The sequence below is a fragment of the Capra hircus genome, chromosome 10, assembly GCF_001704415.2.
Source record: "Capra hircus breed San Clemente chromosome 10, ASM170441v1, whole genome shotgun sequence".
In the NCBI taxonomy this organism is placed as follows: domain Eukaryota; kingdom Metazoa; phylum Chordata; class Mammalia; order Artiodactyla; family Bovidae; genus Capra; species Capra hircus.
Window position 1 is genome coordinate 100,086,556 of NC_030817.1, and position 22,412 is coordinate 100,108,967.

A 22,412-nucleotide genomic window follows, 5' to 3' on the forward strand; every position below is an offset into this window, starting at 1 on the left:
ACTGATCTGGAAGCTCCAATACTTTGGCCACCTGATGCAAAGAGGCAAGTCATTGAAAAAGACCCTGATGCTGGGAAAGATTGAGGGCAAGAGGAGAAGGGGGCAGAGGAGGATGAGATGGTTGGATGGCATCACCAACCCAAAGGACATGAGTTTGAGTAAACTCCAGGAGATAGTGAAGTACAGGGAAGCCTGGCATGCTGCAGTCCATGGGGTCACAAAGAGTCAGACATGACTTGGCGACTGAACAACAATAACCGTTTCTTACAGGTTACTGCTTCTCTGGTCCCTCTGAAGGATGATGGTGCAGACTTCATCATAAGAAAAAGGCCCAGGAAAGATTCTCAAGACTCGAGTTCTGGCTTATAGGTAGTATGGGTATGGGAATGTTCTCTAGGAATCTCCTTGTAATAAATCCTTCTGGGTTTCTAGCTAGACAGTTTGGGAGAGCAGAGTGGAGAGTGTCCCAAAATCAAGAATCTGTATAGAAAGATACTAAGTCTGAAGCTTAAAGGTGATTTGATGTCTACACTGAAATGAATGTCAGAACTTGTTTCAATGTAGACATGGGTTTTTCCTTGCTTCATAATATAACCTCTTGTTTCTCTTCTGTTCAAACAATATATTAGTTATCTGTTGCTGCCTGACAAATTTAGCAGCTTAAATCAGCAACCATTTATTGTCTTTGTAGATCAGGAATCCTGGTGCAGCTTAGCTGAGTGCCTCTGGTTCAGGGTCTCTCATAGGCTGCGGTCACCATGTTGGCTGGGGCCTCAGTCATTTCAAGATTTGAGGAGGGGAGGATCTGCTTCTGAACTCACCATATGACTGTTAGCAGGCCTCAGGTCTCCAGGCTGTCGGCCAGTGGTATCATTTCTTTGCACCAAGGCCTCTACAAAGAGCAGTTCATAGTGTAATATCTGGCATCCCTCAGAGAAGAACAAGAGAGGGTGTCCAGGATGGAAGCCACAGTCTTTGTATACATATAACTTATCTTGAAAGTGACTTCTCCTCATATCTATAGCAGTCTGTTCACTAGAAGCCTTTCACTAAATCTAGCTCACATTTAAACACAGGGGTAGTTCATAAGGTGATGAATTCTAGAAGATCAGGATCCCTACAGGTTGTTTTACATCCTCACTACCAGAAACAGTCAGAGTATTTAGATATCCTTAAAGACAGTATGCTTGCTTCAGGATAAGGAGTCATTCATTCCCTCCTGTAGATCAAAAGCAGCCCTTCCCCAAAATTTCCGTAAAAGCCTCCCACCTGCTCTCTTTATCTTGAGTCTTGGTCCCTCAACTCCATCTTCTTAAATGCGATCAGAAGAAGCTCTTAATCTCCAAGTCCGTCCGTCAGTTTCTCTCTCCCTGTCTGTCTCTGTCTCTGTCTCTGTCTGTCTGTCTGCTCTCTCTCTCTCTCTCTCTCACACACACACACACACACACACACACACACACATATTCTTTCTGACCTGTGCTTATGGCCTCTGCCTCATCTGAGCTGCCATGTGGCTAACCCTCCTTTTTTAACTAAACACCTCTTTGTCATTCAAAATCAGACAGCACTTTACTCTATAATCCCAAACTGAGTACATGCCATTCCTGTGCGTACACCTGGGCTCTGTCAAAGCACTGTGTATTTACACTGTGTATGTTGAGTAACCTGTCTAGACTGTATGCAGTGAGGGTGTGGGTGTCTTATTCACTTATGTTCCTAGAAACTAGCATTGCACCAAGAAAGGACAGAAATGGAACGGATGTAACAGAAGCAGAAGATACTAAGAATAGGTGGCATAATTACACAGAAGAACTGTACTCAAAAGATCTTCATGACCCAGATAACCACAATGGTGTGATCACTCACCTATAGCCAGACATTCTGGAATGAGAAGTCAAGTGGGCCTTAGGAAGCATCACTACGAACAAAGCTAGTGGAGGTGATGGAATCCCAGTTAAGCTATTTCAAATTCTAAAAGATGATGCTGTGAAAGTGCTGCACTCAGTATGCCAGCAAATTTGGAAAACTCAGCAGTGGCCAAACAGTACTGGAAAAGTTCAGTTTTCATTTCAGTCCCTAAGAAAGGAAATCCCAAAGAATGTTCAAACAACCACACAGTTGCACTCATTTCACATGCTAGCAAAGTAATGCTCAAAATTCTCCAAGCCAGTCTTCAACAGGACATGAACTGTGAACTTCTAGATGTTCAAGCTGGATTTAGAAAAGGCAGAGGAACCAGAGATCAAAATGCCAACATTCGCTGGATCATCGAAAAAGCAAGAGAGTTCTAGAAAAACATCTGCTTTATTGACTATGCCAATGCCTTTGACTGTGTGGGTCACAACAAACTGTGGAAAATTCTTCAAGAGATGGGAATACCAGACCACCTTACCTGCCTCCTGAGAAATCTGTATGTAGGTCAAAAAGCAACAGTTAGAACTGGACATGGAACGATAGACTGGTTCAAAATTGGGAAAAGAGTACGTCAAGGCTGTATACTGTCACCCTGCTTATTTAACTTACATGCAGAGTACATCATGAGAAACGCTGGGCTGGATAAAGCACAAGCTGGAATCAAGATTGCCGGGAGAAATATCAATAACCTCAGATATGCAGATGACACCACCCTTATGGCAGAAAGAAAAGAAGAAATAAAGAGCCTGTTGATAAAAGTGAAAGAGGAGAGTGAAAAAGTTGGCTTAAAACTCCCAACATTCAGAAAACTAAGATCATGGCCTCCAGTCCCATCACTTCATGGCAAATAGATGGGAAAACAATGGAAACAGTGAGAGACTTTATTTTGGGGGGCTTCAAAATCATTGCAGATGGTGACTGCAGCCATGAAATTAAAAGACACTTGCTCCTTGGAAGAAAAGTTATGACCAACCTAGACCGCATATTAAAAAGCAGAGATATTGCTTTGCCAGTAAAGGTCCATCTAGTCAAAGCTATGGTTTTTCCAGTAATCATGTATGGATGTGAGAGTTGGACTGTAAAGAAAGCTGAGCACTGAAGACTTGATGCTTTTGAACTGTGGTGTTGGAGAAGACTCTTGAGGGTCCTTTGGACTGCAAGGAGATCCAACCAGTCCATCCTAAAGGAAATCAGTCCTGAATATTCATTGGAAGGACTGATGCTGAAGCTGAAAATCCAACACTTTGGCCACCTGATGCGAAGAACTGACTCATTTGAAAAGACCCTGATGCTGGGAAAGATTGAGGGCAGGAGGAGAAGGGGAAGACTGAAGATGATATGGGTGGATGGCATCACTGACTCATTGAACGTGAGTTTGAGCCAGCTCTGGGAGTTGGTGATGGACAGGGAGGCCTGGCGTGCTACAGTCCACGGGGTCGCAAAGAGTCAGACGTGATTGAGCAACTGAACTGAACTGACCTGAAGAAAGGAGCAGGAGCTCAGTGAAGGTCTGTTGTTTGCATGCATGTGAACTGAAGTACCGTGACAGAAGCACACGGTAGCCGGTGACAGTGGAAGGAGATGTCTTTCTGCTCTGCCCCTTCTCCTGCCCCGAGGGTGCTACCCTGCTGCCTCTAATTGAGAAATACCCCTAGAAGATTAATCAGCATAAAGCGTCCAGACCTGCAGAAGGAGTGGGGTCTAGAAAGGGTAGCCTGTCTGGGACTCTGTTCTAGTTTCCTTAATCTAACCCTAGATTTCCCAGTGTGTGTATGAATAGGTAGGTCTTCATGCTTTTATCTGGGGAAACAAAAAAGACCTCTCAAGTTATGACTTCTTAAAAATAAACTTTATTGAGGAAAGAGTAACATACAGTAAAGTATACCTATTTTAAATATACAGTTAAGTGAGTTTCACATTTACAGTTTTTTCCTACAATTGTATTTATAAATGTATTTTTCTCTTAAAACTGTTTTTTAATAATAGTCATTCTGGCAGCTATGAGAATGGTATCTTGTTTCAGTTTGTATTTCTGTAATAAATGGTGATATTGAGCATCTTTCCTTGTGCCTATATGTCTTCTTTAGAGAAATGTCTATTCAGGTCTTCTGCACATTTTTTGATTGGGTTTTTCATTTTTTTGATATTGAGTCTTACAAGCTATTTAAATACTTTGGATTTTAATTCCTTGTCGCTCACATCATTTGCAAATAGTTTCTCCCATTCTCTAGTTTGTCTTTTTGTTTTGTCTGTGATTTCCATTGCCATGCAGCAGCTTTTAAGTTTAGTTGGGTTCCGTTTGTTTATTTTTACTTTTATTTATTTTGTCTTAGGAGACAGATCCAAAAAAATATTGCCACTATTTATGTCAAAGAGTGTTCTGCCTATATCATCTTCTAACTTGCTCCCTGTATTAGTCCCTTTAGACGTCTCATGAGTTATTTATTTTTTCATGTCTTTCTCCAATAGTAGTTTCAAGCAGTCTTCTCTCTGCTCTCAGCTCCTGGAGAACTTGGACTGTACCCAATTCAGTTCGTTTTGTGGTAATTCAGAGCATTTCATCACTCAATGGAGCTTTCTGCCAACCAATTTATATTTAACTGAATGTGATTTCATGCCTTTTGATTTGGGAAAGAATATTACTCTTAGAATTTCTTCAGTGTTTGGTACTTTGTCTTTTGCAACAGTTTTTTTTTTTTTTTTTCTTCAGTGATTCTCTAAATTCTACTCAAGTTAATACATAAAAATACTCATTTTGAGCAGTTATAAATGTTCACACTTTAATGGTATATTTAGCTATTTCCCCTAAAGACAGTTCATTTGGAGTATCTTAGCATGCAGCTAGCTACATATATCTATCATCTAAATTATACTGTCTATAATTTGCTTAATTTCTAGGGCTCAACGACACGAACAGACCATGAAACAGCCAGTGTTTTGAGTTCTAGTAGCACACACTCTGCTCCTCGAAGGCTGACGAGTCATCTGGGAACCAAGGTAATAGATTATAAAGCCTTGTTGCTAGAACTCTGAGTACTTTATTAAAACATTCTTCATTCTTCTCTTAAACTTAGCTAAAGAATTCTTTTGTTTCCATCATCACAGTCTCTTAAAGAAATGACAGCCCGTTCTCTGCAAGTATCCTAAGGTCCAGTCCAGGCTGGCTTGCTCCCCCAAGCCCTCTCCCCCTTTCTGCCTTGGCGCCCTGTCTGCAGTGGTGCACCCCTCCACTTCCCACCCCACTGCAAGACGACCGTCAGAGTCCTCGCCAGCCTTCAGAACTCTTCTTGGGCTTTCCTTCTTTCCAAAACATTTTCTGATTTCCAGGGCCCTCTTGCCTACCCATGCAGTCTGTGTCTGCCTCCTTTGAATCAGTACATTTGGAGCACAGGAACTGTTTTTTAAACAGTAAATTTTCTGTCACATCTAAATACTTCCTTGTTTTCATAGCATATTCCACATACTCTTTCTTTACTTTAGTAATATAATGGCTCTGAGGAAAGGCATTACGGGACTAACGTCAATTTAAGAAACGAATTTTAGAGTAGCAGTGATATTAATATAAAGCTTAATCCTTTTAATAACTCACAATAGTTACTACTTGGGATCACTAGTGTGCCAGTAACTGCTAAAAGTTGTACGTTTACTATCTCTGATCTCTTCAAAATCCCTTTGAATGTATTATTCTTGCCCCTCTTTTGAATGAGAATACTGAAGCCAAAAAGATGGTAATTAAATTAGAATTCCACCCCAATCTGTCCAACATCAATGAGTAGTTTTTACTATAAAGAAAACCTTTAATATTTAAGAGTACTGTTACTTGAAAACTGGCAGCTTGAATACCATTTGCTTTTGGAGTGATTTATGCATGATAATATTAAGACCTTACTACATTTTTGAATGCCAGTTACTATACTATACATGTGTTACTTTTTTTAATCTTCACAAAGAAAACCGTATTAGGTAAATTATTCCATTTTGCAGCTGAGACAGCTGGACCTCAGAGAACTCCAACAACTTGGTTGTATCACACAGCTCACTTGCAAATAGTGGAGTCAGAATTTGAAAGCCTTTTTTTTTTCACTAGGAAGGCAGTCCTGTACTGCCTTCCTAATAAAACTTTCAAATCTAAGAGTAGTATGTATGCACATTTAGAGTAGAGTTTTTCAGCCTCAGCATTATTGGCTGGATGATTGCTCATTGCATTGTAGGGTGTTTAGCAGCATCCCTGGTCTTCACCCACTGAACGCCCAAAGTGTTTCCTCCCAAAGTGTGATGGCCAAAAATTTCTCCAAGACATTGCCAGAAGAGTCTCAAGGTGGCTAAAGTTGCCCCTGGTTTGGAACCACTAATTTATAGATATGATGCATTTATATAATAGCTCAACTTTTATATAGTAGCTCTTGCTTTAAAAAACTGCGGTTGATCACAGGACAGGATGACTGGGTGCTGTTTCCTGTTTCTAGTCTGCTTCTGAGTCAATTCTCAGAGTTTACAATAAGGGAGTGATGATGCTTATCAGCTGCTTCAAAAAAAAATTTGAATAAGAGTATTGACTTTGTATCCCTATATGATCAGGGCGTTTTTTAATGACAAAATACTTTTACATGTATAAGGGAGACATCATAATTTTAAGAATATTATAATCTGGTGAGGGTTAGCAATTGCTGAAAACTAGTACTTAGTAAATAGCAATTGCTAAAAAATATTTTCTCTTTATTGATTATGGTTGTAGATTTTAAAAAATAAAATTTTTAATTGTGTAAAGAATTTTAGATAAACCACATTTCTTACTCTGTGTGTGTCGTTAGGTATGTGTGTGTGTGGTGGGTGGGGGAGATGTGAGAGGGAAAGAGAGAAATCGGCTGATTGTCTTTCGTTATAATAACGGATTATCACCCACTGATCCAGACAATAGCAGTTTAGGTATGCAGGAACCTACTGTCTCCTTATGACTATATACTACCACTAGTAATATTTACTTATAAGCAAGATGGTGATGATAATTATAGCATATGGATTTTGAAATAACACTCATTAACTTCATCCTGGAAAGAAGTTTTTGTTTTTGTTTCTGTTTTTGTTTGAATTGCAATTAATATCCCATTCGTCACTTCATTGGTGTTGGCTTTTGGCTATTAAAGTCATAATTTTGTTTCTAAACTCATTTGGCCCACAGGTGGAAATGGTGTATTCATTGTTGTCAATGCTTGGTACTCATGATAAGGATGATATGTCGCGAACTTTGCTAGCTATGTCTAGCTCCCAAGACAGCTGTATATCCATGCGACAGTCTGGATGTCTTCCTCTCCTCATCCAGCTTTTACATGGCAATGACAAGGACTCTGTGTTGCTGGGAAATTCCCGGGGCAGTAAGGAGGCTCGGGCCAGGGCCAGCGCAGCGCTCCACAACATCATCCACTCACAGCCCGATGACAAGAGGGGCAGGCGTGAGATCCGAGTCCTCCATCTTTTGGAGCAGATACGAGCGTACTGCGAAGCCTGCTGGGAGTGGCAGGAAGCCCACGAACAAGGCCTGGACCAGGACAGAAATCCAAGTACGTTCCATACGGTGCATGTGACAAAGCAAATGTAAAAGTTTTTGAAATGAAAAGCTTTTTAATTAGGATGGTGTCTTTATGAATCAGAGTGGGAAATTCATATTAGCTACCTACACTGCTCACACAGTTCAAAGCTTAATTTCTCTATTTCCCTAGGAAACAAACTAGCAAAGGAAAATGTTGTGTGTCCTACAGTGCAACCAGAAAAGAACAGAAAATCCAAGTAGACTTAAACACTCATAGCATAGTTGATACAGAAAGAACTTGAGCGATTATGTTCTCCTTCTCTCAAGATTAAGCTCAGGAAGGTGACTTTACGTAAGTTCCTTCAGCTGTGAGTGACCAAGCCGTTCTCTCATATTCGCACATCACTTTACTCAGTGGACGCAGAGCTGTGTTATATCCGTTATTTGATCCTTACAACAACCTTGTGAAGTAGGAAGGGAAGATATTATCATCTTCATTTGACAGATGAAGAGACTGAGGTTCAGAGAGGCTAAGAGATTGGCCTGTGGCTTCGCAGATAGGTGGTGGGCGGTGGATCTAGGATCAGGGGCCAGACCTCCTGCCTCTCAGCCCAGTGTTCTCCTCACTGCCCCATCTGTCTTCAGGCCTTGGGGCCCCAGCTGCTGGGGTGATCAGCCACCCAGCTCTTTTCTCAGGGAGAAACCCTCTCCCCCAGGAGCAGGGATCATGGGAGTTGGGACCCTTGGGGAGATAACTTACTCCATTCCTATAGGAAGAACCAAAAGCAGTAAGAATATAAGGTAAGACCTCCTTTCACCTGCTAAGAACCTACACATAGACATACACACAGCAAAGGACTGCCGAGTCAATATCTCGATTGGGGGAGCAGGACAAAGACTGATGATGAGAACTTGGTCTATAAAGACCCAGTAGATTTCTCTTAGGGCTAGGCATAAAGGTGGATTCATGACAAATTGAACATTTTTCAGCAATGAGAATGTCACAGAAATGTCCTTTCTGTGTGTCCTAGGGCTAGGGAGAATTAATAAGTTGCTTTACTGGGAAAACATTATCTTTATGGATCGTTTTCTTTGGCTGTCCACAATTATGTAATGACTTGTATTGTGTGCTCTTAATACCTGTCCTCAGAAAAGTTAAATAGAATAAATATGATTACTTCTGAAAAATAGATTGGTTTTTAAATTTTTATTTCAAGTAACAGTTTTGAAACTTTATGCACAATGTTAAATGTGCAAGAACATTTTCTTAGACACTTTTTCCTTTAAATTTTTATTTACTATCTGCTATCTATATAATAAGCTTCTCTGCTAGGGTTGCACTAGGTTTCTCTATACATTTCTATACAGCCATGTGCCTTTCAGTTGAAAATAAAGATTATAAGTAAATAGTTTTATACTAAAATGTTTTTATTATTTCAAATAACCAATATTATTTTTAAGTCATTAGTTGAATTATAGCATAAACCTACATGGGAGTTAGTCCAACAGACTTGGTCAAAGGCTGATGAGAGGTAGACATTTTTATGGAACCAAAAAAAAGCTCTTTACCTATATTTTCCTTTCTGTGTGTGTAGTATTGATTCATCTTTTCAGCAAATGCTTGTTGATTCACTAAGCTACCATGCATGAGAAGTATATCAGCAAACTCGGAGTATTTTTTAGATATAATAAACGTCGCTACTTTGAGAAAACAAAGCATTATGGTTTATGTCCATTTTATTTTTCAGTGCCAGCTCCTGTTGAACATCAGATCTGTCCTGCTGTGTGTGTTCTAATGAAACTTTCGTTTGATGAAGAGCATAGACATGCAATGAATGAACTTGGTAAGATAAAAATGTTTCTTAATGCCGTAGAAGAATCCTGAAGACTTTTCGTCATTGTTGAATTAGTATATAAGGCCACTAACTTCTATTACCATCTGCTTCCTCCTTGTAGCAAGTGACTCTGGTTTCCAGAGAAGACAATGTCCTAAGTGACTGAAACTGCTACCCTTTTATAACCTAACTTGGGTTCTTAAAATCTTAGCCAGAGATGGGCAAAAATAAATAAATGGGCCACTCTTGCCAATATTGTCAAGGTAGACCCTGGGTGACAGTCGGTGGGAGGGTAATTTGAATCGTTTTGAGATGTGATGATATGGAGCTTTGTAATTATCCTTGAACTCGGTCACTTCTGATAGACACAGGAAGGAATTATTATTAAGACTCTCATTTATCTTCATGGTTATCTGTACTTTACTGAATTTTCATGATAAGCAGTGTGGTTGGTATCTCTGAAACTCATTAATAATGGAAAAGCATTATTCTCTAATTTCTGTTAGAAAACATTCCATTAATTTGGAAGGATTACTCTTAGTATGTGTTCTCACATACTCTGAACCTTATAAAACCTGCCTCTGTGGCCCCCATTGTTCATGTGATGGTTTCTCTTTGATTTCTAGGTTCATTTTGCACATGTGGTTTTTATAAGTTGCATCATGCTGAGCCATCCCATGTGAACCTGGATCGCTCTAGTTGAGCCGCAAGCGAGAAGCATGCACTGCGTCTCCATCTTAGTGTAGCTGTGCCCTTGCTTTTTGTGCTGTTTACGTTGCCTTTCATTCCAGCCCCCACTTTGTGTCCCTGCCACACTTACCATTTTCATTCATCATTTATCTTAAAAGTGACAAAGTCGTGAGTCTCTTAAAACACAGAGAACCTGAACGGCTGAAAATGAGTGCTGTCTCCTTCAGATCGTCACTGTGGGAGGCTGTGTATTCTTGGTCTCCACCTGCCCCCAGCTGTACTTTTCTCCCCACAGGCCCTAGCCCACCTGATTCTCTTTCCTTATTCCCCAGGTTCCTGTGAAGTTGAGTATGCACTTGTGAGTTCTCCCCTCCTCAGTACAATCCAGCATTGGTGAAATCTCAAGTTTGGGTGTTTTTTTGTTTGTTCTAACACTCGTAATAATGGGGGAATAATGAACAAACAGGAAAACTAATCCAGTTTTAAGCTCCCACAAGCGTTTTTCCTAAATGTCCGTGTGTTCCAATGAACTGTAGACTAGGACTGACCCACATTAATCGTCTGAATTTCCAAGTGAAATCTAGACTCAGTATCTGTTCCTCTTCCTTCTTCAGGTAGGAAGGCTACCCGGGGCATTTCATCCCAGGAGCTAGGGCAGGGGCTTTCAGGTGAGGAGCAGGTCGGGGCCTCTGGGGGTGTGACTGTGGGGATGTAGCCACAGGGGATTACCTTTTCACTCCTAGCCTCTGACTTTGCGTTGGAGCCAAAGAAGGAACAAGGTGTGTAGACTGTGGATAGACACAGTCAGGTAGCACAAGGGATCTGACAGTGAGGGACGGGAGGAAACTATCCCTCACTGTCAGATAGGGACTTCATCTACTGAGTCCCAAGTAGATGAAGAAAAATTCCTAAGCCCAGTCAGCTAGGACTGTCTTTTGTAGATGCAAGAAAATTCTACAACTGTTAGGGTCATTTAAGTTTGCAACTATTAGACTATAGTTTGCAAGTTTTAGACTATAATACCAGGGATGTACACATTTATTAATTTCCAGCTCCATCCTAGAAACTGCGCTAGGCACTAGATACAGAAAGGATTAAGATGTGGTCCTGATTTTCAAGGAACGCGTAGTTAATATGCATTGGTGTTTCCCAGACTAGACGATGATGCTCACCAGGGCCAGTGGTCAGAACGTGTACTTCTCTGGCCCATGGTAAGCAAGCTTAGGAAAATAGAATCTCCAGAGCAGGGAACCTAGGAATCAAATCCAGTAAGTGGCCCAGGTGATTCTTAGGATCAGGAAATTTTGTGAAACTACCAATATATAGAATATTGTTGCTGAGCCCTACTTATTTTAGAATGAGGTATTTCATGCTAATGGTGACTATCTAAACCAAGTAAAAGAAAAGTAATATACTTTTTTAAAAATTCTGTCATCTTTCTACTATCTTGTTTTGATAAGTTTAAGGATTTTGGTAAATGTCACCTGTAGACATTGATCGTCTACTATCAATAAGGTTATGAGATACCATACGCAATAATATTTGGTTCATCTGGACCACTGTTCTCTAACACAGACACCAATAAAATGTGGAAGGATGTGCTTGTGACCTTTACATTACCTTGAAACATCCTAGTATTTCTTAGGGCAACCAATTTTTTTCCTATCTGTCATGAATGCACATCATATTTTTGTGAATCCATTTTTAAAGTGTATAGATTCTTTGCCTTAAAGTTCACTGGAAGTTTTTTTTTTTTTTAACTCCTGGAAATCATAAAGGATCTCTCTCTTTTATCTAATACGCTAAGTTTTATTGAATGTTCTTTTTTCATTAGCACATTCTTCATCATTTTATTGGCATTAATCAGGTTCTTTTTCAGAGTCAAGTCCTAAGATTTTTGGTTTCCCATACAAAAGTAGTCAAGGGCCTTCTTGGGAGGTTCTTGAGATTATTGCACATGTTACTGTCTTAGAACAGTGTCACAGATGCTGCTGTACTGGGCAGGATTTTATGTAGGCGTGAAGCAGAGTGTGCTCAGTATGGCTTTGACAGTCCGCTTTATAATCCTCAAGATTTGGTGATCAGTACACAAGGCTACTGTCTTTAAGTCAGCAGTGACTCCCAGGCCTGTTTCCTAGTCAAGACTCTAGGCCCTCCTCCTTTGCTGAAGGATTAAGGGGTGGGCCTTTCTGAAGCTCTGTACTCGGCTTTCTTCCATTCACTCTCCCTAGGCTATAAGCTCTGCTACATGGCTTCCCTGACAGTGTTTTTCAAAGTAAGTAAAGTAAGTAAAGTCGCTCAGTCGTGTCCGACTCTTTGCGACCCCATGGACTGTAGCCTACCAGGCTCCTCCCTCCATGGGATTCTCCAGGCAAGAGTACTGGAGTGGGTTGCCATTGCCTTCTCCAGGGGATCTTCCCGACCCAGGGATGGAACCTGGGTCTCCTGCATTCCAGGCAGACGCTTTAACCTCTGAGCCACCAGGGAAGCCAACTCACATCGTAATCCATGTTCCCTCTCCTGAGATTTACACACATTTTCATACTGCTCCTCCAGCATTTTCACCGAGACGATTTTTCAGACATTTCTGACTCAACTGACAGAAACTGAGTCTGTCTCCTCCATCCCCAAAACTGTCTCTTGACCAGGGTTCCTTTTCTCAGACAGCAGCCTTCCCGTCAACCCACTTGCTGAAGCCAAAATCTTAGAAGACACCTTGGACTCTGTTCCTGTCCCCTGTATCTGCCAACTGCTTTAATTCTGGCTCTTAAATACATCTTACACCACTGCTAATCTTTTTATCCCCAGCACAAGCAAAGCCTCTTTCTTCACTGCTAGTCTCCCGTAGTTTGTCTTACTTGACTCCCTACTTCCCATCCTAATCATTTCAATAGCCTTAGTCATAGGAATCTGTTTAGAACATACATCTGATTATTCTTTTCTCCTGCATTAAATCCTTGGTGAGGTACACAAAGTCTTGTATTACCTGGCATTTTTGTAGTCCCTCCTTGTTGCAGTATTTTAATGTCTCAGGCCCAGCAGCCCTTACACGTGCTCTTTTATCTGCTTGAAATGCTTCCTTACTGTGTCTCCTCTACCCTTTTTAGATGGTCGTTCACCCTTTAAGTCTCAAGCTAAACCTTAATTCCTCAGCCATTTTCTTGATCCTTCCAGTCTACATTAGGTTTGCCTGTCACCACGCCCCGTGCTTCTACACAGTCATGACATTTAAATTAGCTGTTCAGTGGCCCTCTGTGCTAATCTGTAAGCTCCATAAAGACATTGGCTGTTTTGTTCATGGGCTGTTTTGTTCATGGGCTGTTTATCTTTCCCATCATGATGGGTGGATGGAGGAAAATCTTCCTAAATATGGTTTGAATGTTCCTTAACCAAATTAATTTTTATTTACCTACATTCAGACTTAACTGTCATTGGTGCCAGTTATAAAGATTCACACAAATGTTCCAAGAGTTAAATCCCTGGCTTGGCATTCTTGACCCAGAATTGAACTTGGTCTGTTTTGCAGACTGGCTGATTACTCTGCATACTGATCCTTCTAGATTATTTACAAAAATGATGAATGTACAGATCCTCTTTCAGATTAATGACCTGACAGTTTAGACTTACAGTATCCAAGAATTACCTGTTTATATTCACCATCTCTTTTTCTGTCTCGGCTAACAGGATCTCCAGTTTCATAATTATTATATTGACGACGAGTAATATTTTGAGTAACTTCCATATGCATTTTTATTTTTCTTTTTATTCACTCCCGCGCCATTTTGCTTCACCTTTGGTCCTGTTTTGTGTGGTCTTTCTACTACCCCTTCCTTTATGTCTTTCCCTTTCCTTTCCCTTCATTTTCCTCCTTGCCTTCCTGCTGTTGACCACTGTGGACATTGTTGAGTATACCCAGTGGTGGGAATCAAGGGGAAAGAAGATACTAAATCCTAGTACTGGTATTTGACACTTGTGTGTATCAAAGAAAAATAAGAATTTAAAAAGAAAAACCATAAAAATGGTTCTATTCAGCTTAGTAATAAGTTGAACAGGTAATTCTTTTTCATAAAAAAAAACAAAAATAAGCTTTGCTTCCTGCACTATTTCACTTAGAATTTTTAGTATTCCTAATGATACTAAAAATTATTTTGGAGATAAAAATATATTAAAGTAATTAGGCCATAGTGTGTGACAGTCCTAGTAATGAAGTTACCTTTTCTGCTTACATTCAGGAGGACCTAATAGTAGAATATAGGCTTCTTCTTCCTTGACAGGATGCAGCGTATTACAGTAAATAGAGTGTAATATTCATCTTATTCAGTAAGACAGGAGCCTGGAGGGTGGAGAAACTGGCAGAAAATGAAATAGTTGTCGCTCGTGCTTGATAAGTGTATTACACAAGAGTGCTTTATAACATTTTTTGTAGCTTGTAATTCTGAAGACAGAGTTAAACTCATTCTTTGAGATTTTTCCCTAGTAATTTATAAACTTGGTACCCATTTGTGTTATTTTAGATTATTGACTTTTTCCTCTTGCCCTTTTTAAATTAGGGGGACTACAGGCCATTGCAGAATTATTGCAAGTGGACTGTGAAATGTATGGGCTTACTAATGACCACTACAGTATTACTTTAAGACGATATGCAGGAATGGCTTTGACAAATTTGACTTTCGGAGATGTAGCTAACAAGGTATGTTTTATAAGATCGATTTCTTAAGATAGCTCTGGTATGAGCTTTTTTTTCATACAGACTACTTTTCACTGACTTCTTTTTTGTCGCTCTCGTCATTAAACACTGACTAATAAAAACCTGTACTTTATGTTCCACTGCATATCCATACTCATTTGATGTCTAATGCCTAAACAAAGGCAAAAGATGGAACACAGAAGTGAACTTATGTCATCACATTTAAACTTCTGTTCCTGGGCAGACTTCCCTGGTGGTCCCGCAGTTAGGACTCCACTCTTCCACTGTAGGGAGCACAGGTTCAATCCCTGATTGGGGAATTAGGGTCCCATTTACTGCCTAGTGAGACAAAAAGTAATTTAAAAAAAGACTGTTCTTGGGAGTGATAGCAAAAATCTGGAAATCCTGATGATTGGTGAAAGTGTCAGACACATATTAGTTCCATCCAAATAAAACACTACATTCAAACCCTTTTCTTATCATTTCTTATTATTTATTCACTTTATTTTTCCAGTTTGCCAAGAAAGGAATGAATATTGCAAAGGATTAGAAGGGTGTTTGTCTTTCATTTATGTAATTTATGGTTCTAGTTCTTTTATGGGTGGCTGTAGGTTGCCTTGTTACTAACCCGTGTAATCCTTGACTTTCTAGGCTACTCTCTGCTCTATGAAAGGCTGCATGAGAGCACTCGTGGCTCAGCTCCAGTCCGAGAGTGAGGACTTGCAGCAGGTACTCCTCAGATTCCGCATGGTTTTCTTGGATATTAGTGGCTTAACACCCTGACTTAGGTTAATGTAAGCTATGACTCAGTATTCAGCATCTCATGTTTAAATTGTGGCTGCATTAACACCAGAATAGAGGAAAAGAATTTTATTTTAGACTTCCTTTTGGCTCTATATTAGCTTTAAGAAGAAATGTATTTATTAATAGATTTCTGCTGTTACTTTTGGGCTTCCCAGGTGGTGCCTGTGGTAAAGAACCCACCTGCCAATGCAGGAGACATGAGAGACACGGGTTTGACCTCTGGGTCGGGAAAATCCCCTGGAGGAGGGCAAGGCAATCCATTCCAGTATTCTTGCCTGGACAGTCCCATGGACAGAGGAGCCTGGTGGGCTACAGTCTATAGGGTTGCAAAGAGTCAGACACGACTGAAACAACTTAACACGCATGCACACTCTCTTACTTTTAACCTTAAGAACAAGAAAGCAACTAGTATAAATAATTTTATAAACAAACTATTCTAAAATTGATCCATTTGCAGGTTATTGCGAGTGTTTTGAGGAATCTGTCTTGGAGAGCAGATGTAAATAGTAAGAAGACTTTGCGTGAAGTTGGAAGTGTGAAAGCACTGATGGAATGTGCTTTGGAAGTGAAAAAGGTACCTTTGAAAACATTCGGTATTACCATATGCATTTCATCTTTGGATACTTTTTCGCTGCCCTCTCCCACCTCTGAGACTCACTAATTTCTGACCCTCTTAGTTTACCAATCCCAAGACTTAGAATGCTCCAAACTCTGCAAGTATTAAGGCAGACAAGCCTACAAGGTGACCTAGTGTAAATCGGGGTGTTTCAGCTCTGTTGACGTCTCAGACAGATAAGTCTTTGTTTGGGGGTACTGATCTGTGCCTTGTAGGATGTTTAGCAGCATTCCTGACCTTTGCCCACTAAATGCTGACATACCTTCCCCTCAGTCATAATAATCAGAAATGTCTCCATTTATGACCAGATGTCCCCTCTGAGGGAAAAGGGACAGAATCACCCCCAGATGACTCCTTGCTGCCCAAATCCCAATCTCCCAGTCCCCAGATTTTAATAGTCACCTTATAGAGGTAATCAGACCCAAAGATGAGAAATCCATCAAATAGTAATTTGTTTACAAAAGGAAGTAATATCCGGGTGGGATATCTACTGTAGAAACTAAGCTGGTTTTTTTTTTAATTGAAATTTGCAGAGAACTAAACTAAGCTTGGCTTTTTATCTAATCTGAGCTTCCTTTCACCCAGCCAGCCCTCCTTGACCCAGAACCTACATTTTTCTCTTCAGAATTTCCTTTTCAGTCTGGGGCTATTTTTTAATTTATGTATTTTTTTCTAAATTACATTGTTTTATACCTGGAAACTGCAGGGAAATCAACTGGAAAATTATTAGAAATAAGAAAAATATTTAGTTAAGTAACTGGCTATAAAGATAATGTTTAAAGGTGGTCAACAGGTACAAACTTCCAGTTATAAGATAAATACATACTAGAATGTAATATACAATATAATAAATGTTGTTAACACTACCATATCATATATGGAAATTTTTAAGAGAGTAAGTCCTGAGTGCTCATCACAAGGAAAAAGTTTTCTATTTCTTTAATTTTTGTGTATGTATATATACATATATATATATGAGATAATAGATGTTCACTGAACTCACTGTGGTAATCATTTCATGATGTATGTAAGTTAAATCATTATGCCGTATACCTTAAATAGTGTTACATGTCAATTTTGTCTCAAAACTGGGAGAAAACAATACTGTTCAAATATACTCAGGATTTGCATAAAGGTACCTTAGAACACTACTGAATCAGCAGAACATTTGTACTCACACTCTAGAAAAAAAGGTTATGAATGGCCAGTAAGCACTTGAAAATATACTCAGCATCATTAGTCATCAGGGAAATACCGATTACAACTGTGAGATACCGTTGTACATATTATATTGGTTATAATCTTTAAAATTGACCATGTGTTGTCAGAGATGTTAAAGAGCTGGCAGAAGAGTTAAATGGTGTATGGGCATACCTCGCTTTATTGCAGTTTGCAGATACTGTGTTTTTGGTAAGTTGAAAGTCTGTGGCAACCCTGCACTAAGCAAGTCTTTTAGTGCCATTTTCCCAACAGCGTTACTTTTCAGTTAATGTATGTACATCTTTATACATAATGCTTTTGGACAGTTAATAGACTACATAAATGTACTGAGAAACCAAAAAAATGGTGTGACTTGCTCTATTGCAATATTTGCTTTATTGGAGTGGTCTGGAACCATACCTGCAATATCTCTGAGGTCTGTCTGTCCCACTTGAGAGAACTGTTGGCAGTGTTTTCAAACTAACATTTGCCTGCCATACAACCTGGCCACCCATGAGGAACAAAACCTTAAATTTACACAAAGACACACAATTATCCACATAAAGATTATTTGTGATAGCCAAAACCTAGGGAAAACATTCTAATGTCTATCAGTAGGTAAATGGGTAAATAAATTGTGGAATACTATTCGGCTATTAAAAAAAAAAAGAATGAACTATTGATACCTGCAATAATCAGTTATGTCAGAAATCAGAGCAGTAGTTGCCTGGGTTTGGGGGTGGATTACAAGGGGTATGAGGAAATTGGAGGAGGATCAAAGTACAGTTTATTGGTTGCCATAATACCTTACTAAAATTATACAAAAAAATTAGTGCCATGTACATTTTAAGACTCCTTTCTAATCAACTTTATGTATTTTCAGAAAGATTTAATGTTTTTGTATAGATTATTAGGACTTGTATTGCTGCTGAATAGCTCATTGTATTATCACTCAGGGACCTCAAAGATCTACATACAGGCCAATTGCTACATACCAAGAAAGTTAGATTAACAGACACAGCCTACTGAAAAGTGTAAAAGAGGATTTTAATAAATGTCAAGACATAGTCTGTCTTGTAAAGGAAGAGTAGATCATTTCTCTCTCATAGATGAGAGAGAGATCATTAAAGATCATTTCTCCCTAAATTCATCTATAAATTTTTAATGTAAGCCCACACCAAGAAAACCAGAATTGAAAGAGACACGTGTACCCCAGTGTTCATCGCAGCACTGTTTACAATAGCCAGATGAATGGATAAGAAAGCTGTGGTACATACACACAATGGAATATTACTCAGCTATTAAAAAGAATGCGTTTGAATCAGTTCTAATGAGGTGGGTGAAACTGGAGCCTATTATACAGAGTGTAGTAAGTCAGAAAGAAAAACACCAATATAGTATATTAACACATATATATGGAATTTAGAAAGACAGTAACAATGACTCTATATGAGAGACAGCAAAAGAGACACGGATGTAAAGAACAGACTTTTGGACTCTGTGGGAGAAGGCAAGGGTGGGATGATTTGAGAGAATAGCATTGAAACATGTATATTATCATATGTGAAACAGATCGCCAGTCCAGGTTCGATGCATGAGGCAGGGCGCTCAGGGCTGGTGCGCTGGGATGACCCTGGGGGATGGGATGGGGAGGGAGGTGAGAGGGGGGTTCAGGATGGGGAACACATGTACACCCATGGCTGATTCATGTCAGTGTATGGCAGAAACCACTACAGTCATGTAATTAGCCTCCAATTAAAATAAATTAGTTAAAAAAAATTTTTAATGTAAGCCCAATCTTGGAAAAACTAGCCTATCAGAAAGTTATACTATCCAGTTCTGGTTTGGTCTTGCTCTGGTTAACGGTATTAGAATTTATTTTTTCCATCTTTTTCTACATTCAGTGCAACAGCCAATATGAGCATTCTTTCTGTTTTTAACTTGTCACCTCTTCATTCTCAACTTCATTTACTCCTCACAACCACAAGGACCAAAACTGCCTTGCACATGCCCCATCTACTGCACCCTTTTCACCCCATTCACTGGCCCTTCCTCTTCTACACAACAGTCTTTCCTTCATCTGCACCCTGCGCTCTGGGCATTGCTATTACTCAGAACTGTTCGTCCCTTACTCTTGTCCGCTATACTTTCTCTACTGCTTATAGAGAAGGAGGCTTTTTTAATGTTTCACTTATCTCTAAGAAGCCCAATATTTTGAAAATAAAAAACAAAAATGTTCATTTTCATTGCTTCTTCCAACTTCTTCAGAATCTCCTGTAACCACCAAAGCCCTAAACAAGTAGTCAAGTAGTCACTCCCTTCATTTCCTAACTGGCCGTATCTTCCCCAGTTCTTTCTAAATTTGCTCCTAACAAAACATCTAGATTTATAGCTTAACTAGGATATCACTTTTCTACCTGTACCTGTATTTTACACCTTTGATCACATACCTTACTGAATCTCCTCCCTTTGTTTTTACCGCCTATACTTCCAGCATCCAATCATTTCATCTTGTCTCCTCTAACTATTAAGCTTTGAAACAAAACCCTTGGCCCCCTACATGTAGCCCCAAAGAGAGCAACTTCTGTCTTCCTACCTTCAGCTCTCATCTCTAGGTCAGTTATAAGTTTAGCTCACTCGTCTAAACTCTTCCCGTTTTTTCTGATCGCGAGATACTTTGTCCCATTTCCTCAGTCGCATTATAATTAAAATTGAGCTCTTGTCCTTTTCACATCTTCAGTGGTGAAAGCATTTCTTCTCTGCCTCATGGTAAATAGTATCTATTTTATTCATTCAATATCCTGAAGAAGAGAATACAGTGGCTCTTGATTGGGTTGAGCCCAAAATGTTTGCCACGACATTCAGGGCCCTCTTTTCCCTGTCTGACCTTACTTCCCGCAATGTCCCAACGTGGACTTTGACGTCTTCTGTGTCTTCTCTCTGTTATTTAGTGCTCCCTTGCTTATTCCCACTTCCATGCCTTTACTCATTCTGCTCCCCCTGCCTCCTCTGAATGTACATGTCTTTTTATCCGCAGAGGCGCTCTCCTCCAAAAATTATTTCATTTATTTGACTTAAGTTCCCATGGCAGTAATCTTTTCATTAGAGCCCTTGGTTTTAAGTATAGTGTTACAGTCTTTTCTCCCCAAAGTAAACAGCACCTTCAGAGCAAGTGTCAGTTGCTCTGTTTGTATCCCCTAAAGTACCTGTAACTGTGATAGGCACAGAGTAGATCTCTAATGAATGTTCGTTGTCCCCTGATCGATTTTTAGTAAGAAGACTGTCGTCAGGAGCATGACAAGTTTTAACCAACATTCTTAATTGTACACTCAAAGTGTTTCCTCTGGCAGTTGTGATTTGACAGCTTTCTATGATACTGCACATCAGGGAGTTGTCATTTTTATAATGACTTTGTTTCTTTGAGGATTTTAAGAAATCGGAGTATTTCTGGTATGCTTCCATTTCAATAAATTGTTACTTTTGCACAAGCCACACATAAATATGGATGTGTATTCTCTACAAACAGAACATTGTCCATACTTGTCTGCAGCTTGCTCTTTGCATTTAATGATAGGTCTGGATATCTTTTCAAATCAGCGTACAGGGGGTCTTTTCTAGTTTATATTACCCTGAAAATATTGTCTTTTCTGAACGCACATCAGTTGCTTCATTTTCTAATATAAGCTTCTGTGAGATAAGTGTGCACCATCTAGACATTTCACGCTCATTGCTTAGATGAATGTGATGGTCATTGTTTTAATGTTGTGTTCTGCTTGTTTCATGGGGATATCACTGTCTTAAGTTCTGTTTGGTATTTTATGAAAGTTTTTTTAAGTGAGGAGTTCCTAATGCTTTACCAGTAAAGGATGGGCAGCCAGGGGATATTTTTTAAAAAAGAGAGAGCTTTCCCTATAGAAGAAAGTATAGACGTTCTAAGAGTTACGGTTACAGCCCTTAACTAGACGACATATATTGTCTCTTGCTAGGAGTCAACCCTCAAGAGTGTTTTGAGTGCCTTATGGAACCTGTCGGCACACTGCACTGAGAATAAAGCCGACATATGTGCTGTAGACGGCGCGCTTGCGTTTCTGGTTGGCACTCTCACTTATCGCAGCCAGACCAACACTTTAGCCATCATTGAAAGTGGAGGTGGCATCTTACGGAACGTATCCAGCTTGATAGCTACAAATGAGGACCACAGGTAAGTACAGAGTTTTCTGTTACTTTTAAATGAATTGGTAAGATTCATATCTTCAGAGAGACTTAACTGAGCAGTGTTTTGTGTAAGCATGCAAGTTCTGAGCCAAATTACATTTATGACAGTGAAACTATTAACTATTAATACCTGATTTATTCATTAACATTTATGCTAATACAAGTTCATAGTACCACAAAGATGTCTAAAAATAAACCAGTGATACTTGAGAGATATAACCCATGTGTAGAATAAAAAATGAAAGCCATAAATATTACAGAGAACAAAATCCTTTCCTGTATGTAGTATGGATTAAGGGAATATGAGGTGATTAAAAAAAAACTTGTGGTTATGATCCAGAAAGTACAATGATTCACATCTTTCTAGTGGAGCCATAATATCAGTGATCAAAATGTTTTTCAGCCAACAGCCATTCATCCAATTTATTAGAACTTAAAACCTAACAGAGCACCTCAGATACAAGGCATACATTTTCAGAACTCGAGCTTTGCATTATCTCAACAAAAATATAGTATCTTTCACAGTGTATTATTTATTTTATCCTGTACTGTTCCTCTCTCATTAAAAAAAAAAAGACTATGGGATACTTGTAGTAAAAGGCTTTTGTAAAGAATGTAAACATCTTTTCTGTAAGTTTTTGATGCACAAACTACAAGCCTTACAGCCCTTTCATCTTCTCATGGAAGAACTCTTAAACTCAGTAAGCACTCAGGTGTCTGCTGGACTGCTGAGAGAACTGCCATTGCTAAAGCTTATTGTACCTTTTTGCCTATCAGTTTTAAAGCCCACTAGAGCTGACTATGCTCTCATTAAACTTCATTTTACCATGCATTAAACAAGCCATAGCTCTTCAGATCCTAACATTGATTACGCTGACTCTCAACTCTTGTTTTTATAGTTACTTTTAAATGTTTTTAAAACTT

The 22,412-nt window shown here is 39.4% G+C and overlaps 1 protein-coding gene across 8 annotated transcripts in view; it reads left to right on the forward strand.

Moving 5' to 3' along the window:
- The window catches only part of APC (APC, WNT signaling pathway regulator), a 139,641-nt gene that overhangs the window by 105,448 nt on the left and 11,781 nt on the right, over nucleotides 1-22,412 (forward strand). For 4 of the 8 annotated variants that reach the window (XM_013966683.2, XM_018053744.1, XM_018053748.1 and 1 more), the window contains 8 exons: nucleotides 4,813-4,911; nucleotides 7,094-7,472; nucleotides 9,190-9,285; nucleotides 10,581-10,634; nucleotides 14,517-14,656; nucleotides 15,305-15,382; nucleotides 15,915-16,031; nucleotides 21,260-21,474. In XM_013966683.2, coding sequence (XP_013822137.2) covers nucleotides 4,813-4,911; nucleotides 7,094-7,472; nucleotides 9,190-9,285; nucleotides 10,581-10,634; nucleotides 14,517-14,656; nucleotides 15,305-15,382; nucleotides 15,915-16,031; nucleotides 21,260-21,474 — 1,178 coding nt within the window. The remainder of the gene's footprint in view (nucleotides 1-4,812; nucleotides 4,912-7,093; nucleotides 7,473-9,189; nucleotides 9,286-10,580; nucleotides 10,635-14,516; nucleotides 14,657-15,304; nucleotides 15,383-15,914; nucleotides 16,032-21,259; nucleotides 21,475-22,412) is intronic. The other 4 variants (XM_013966684.2, XM_018053746.1, XM_018053747.1 and 1 more) reach the window with 2 other exon arrangements.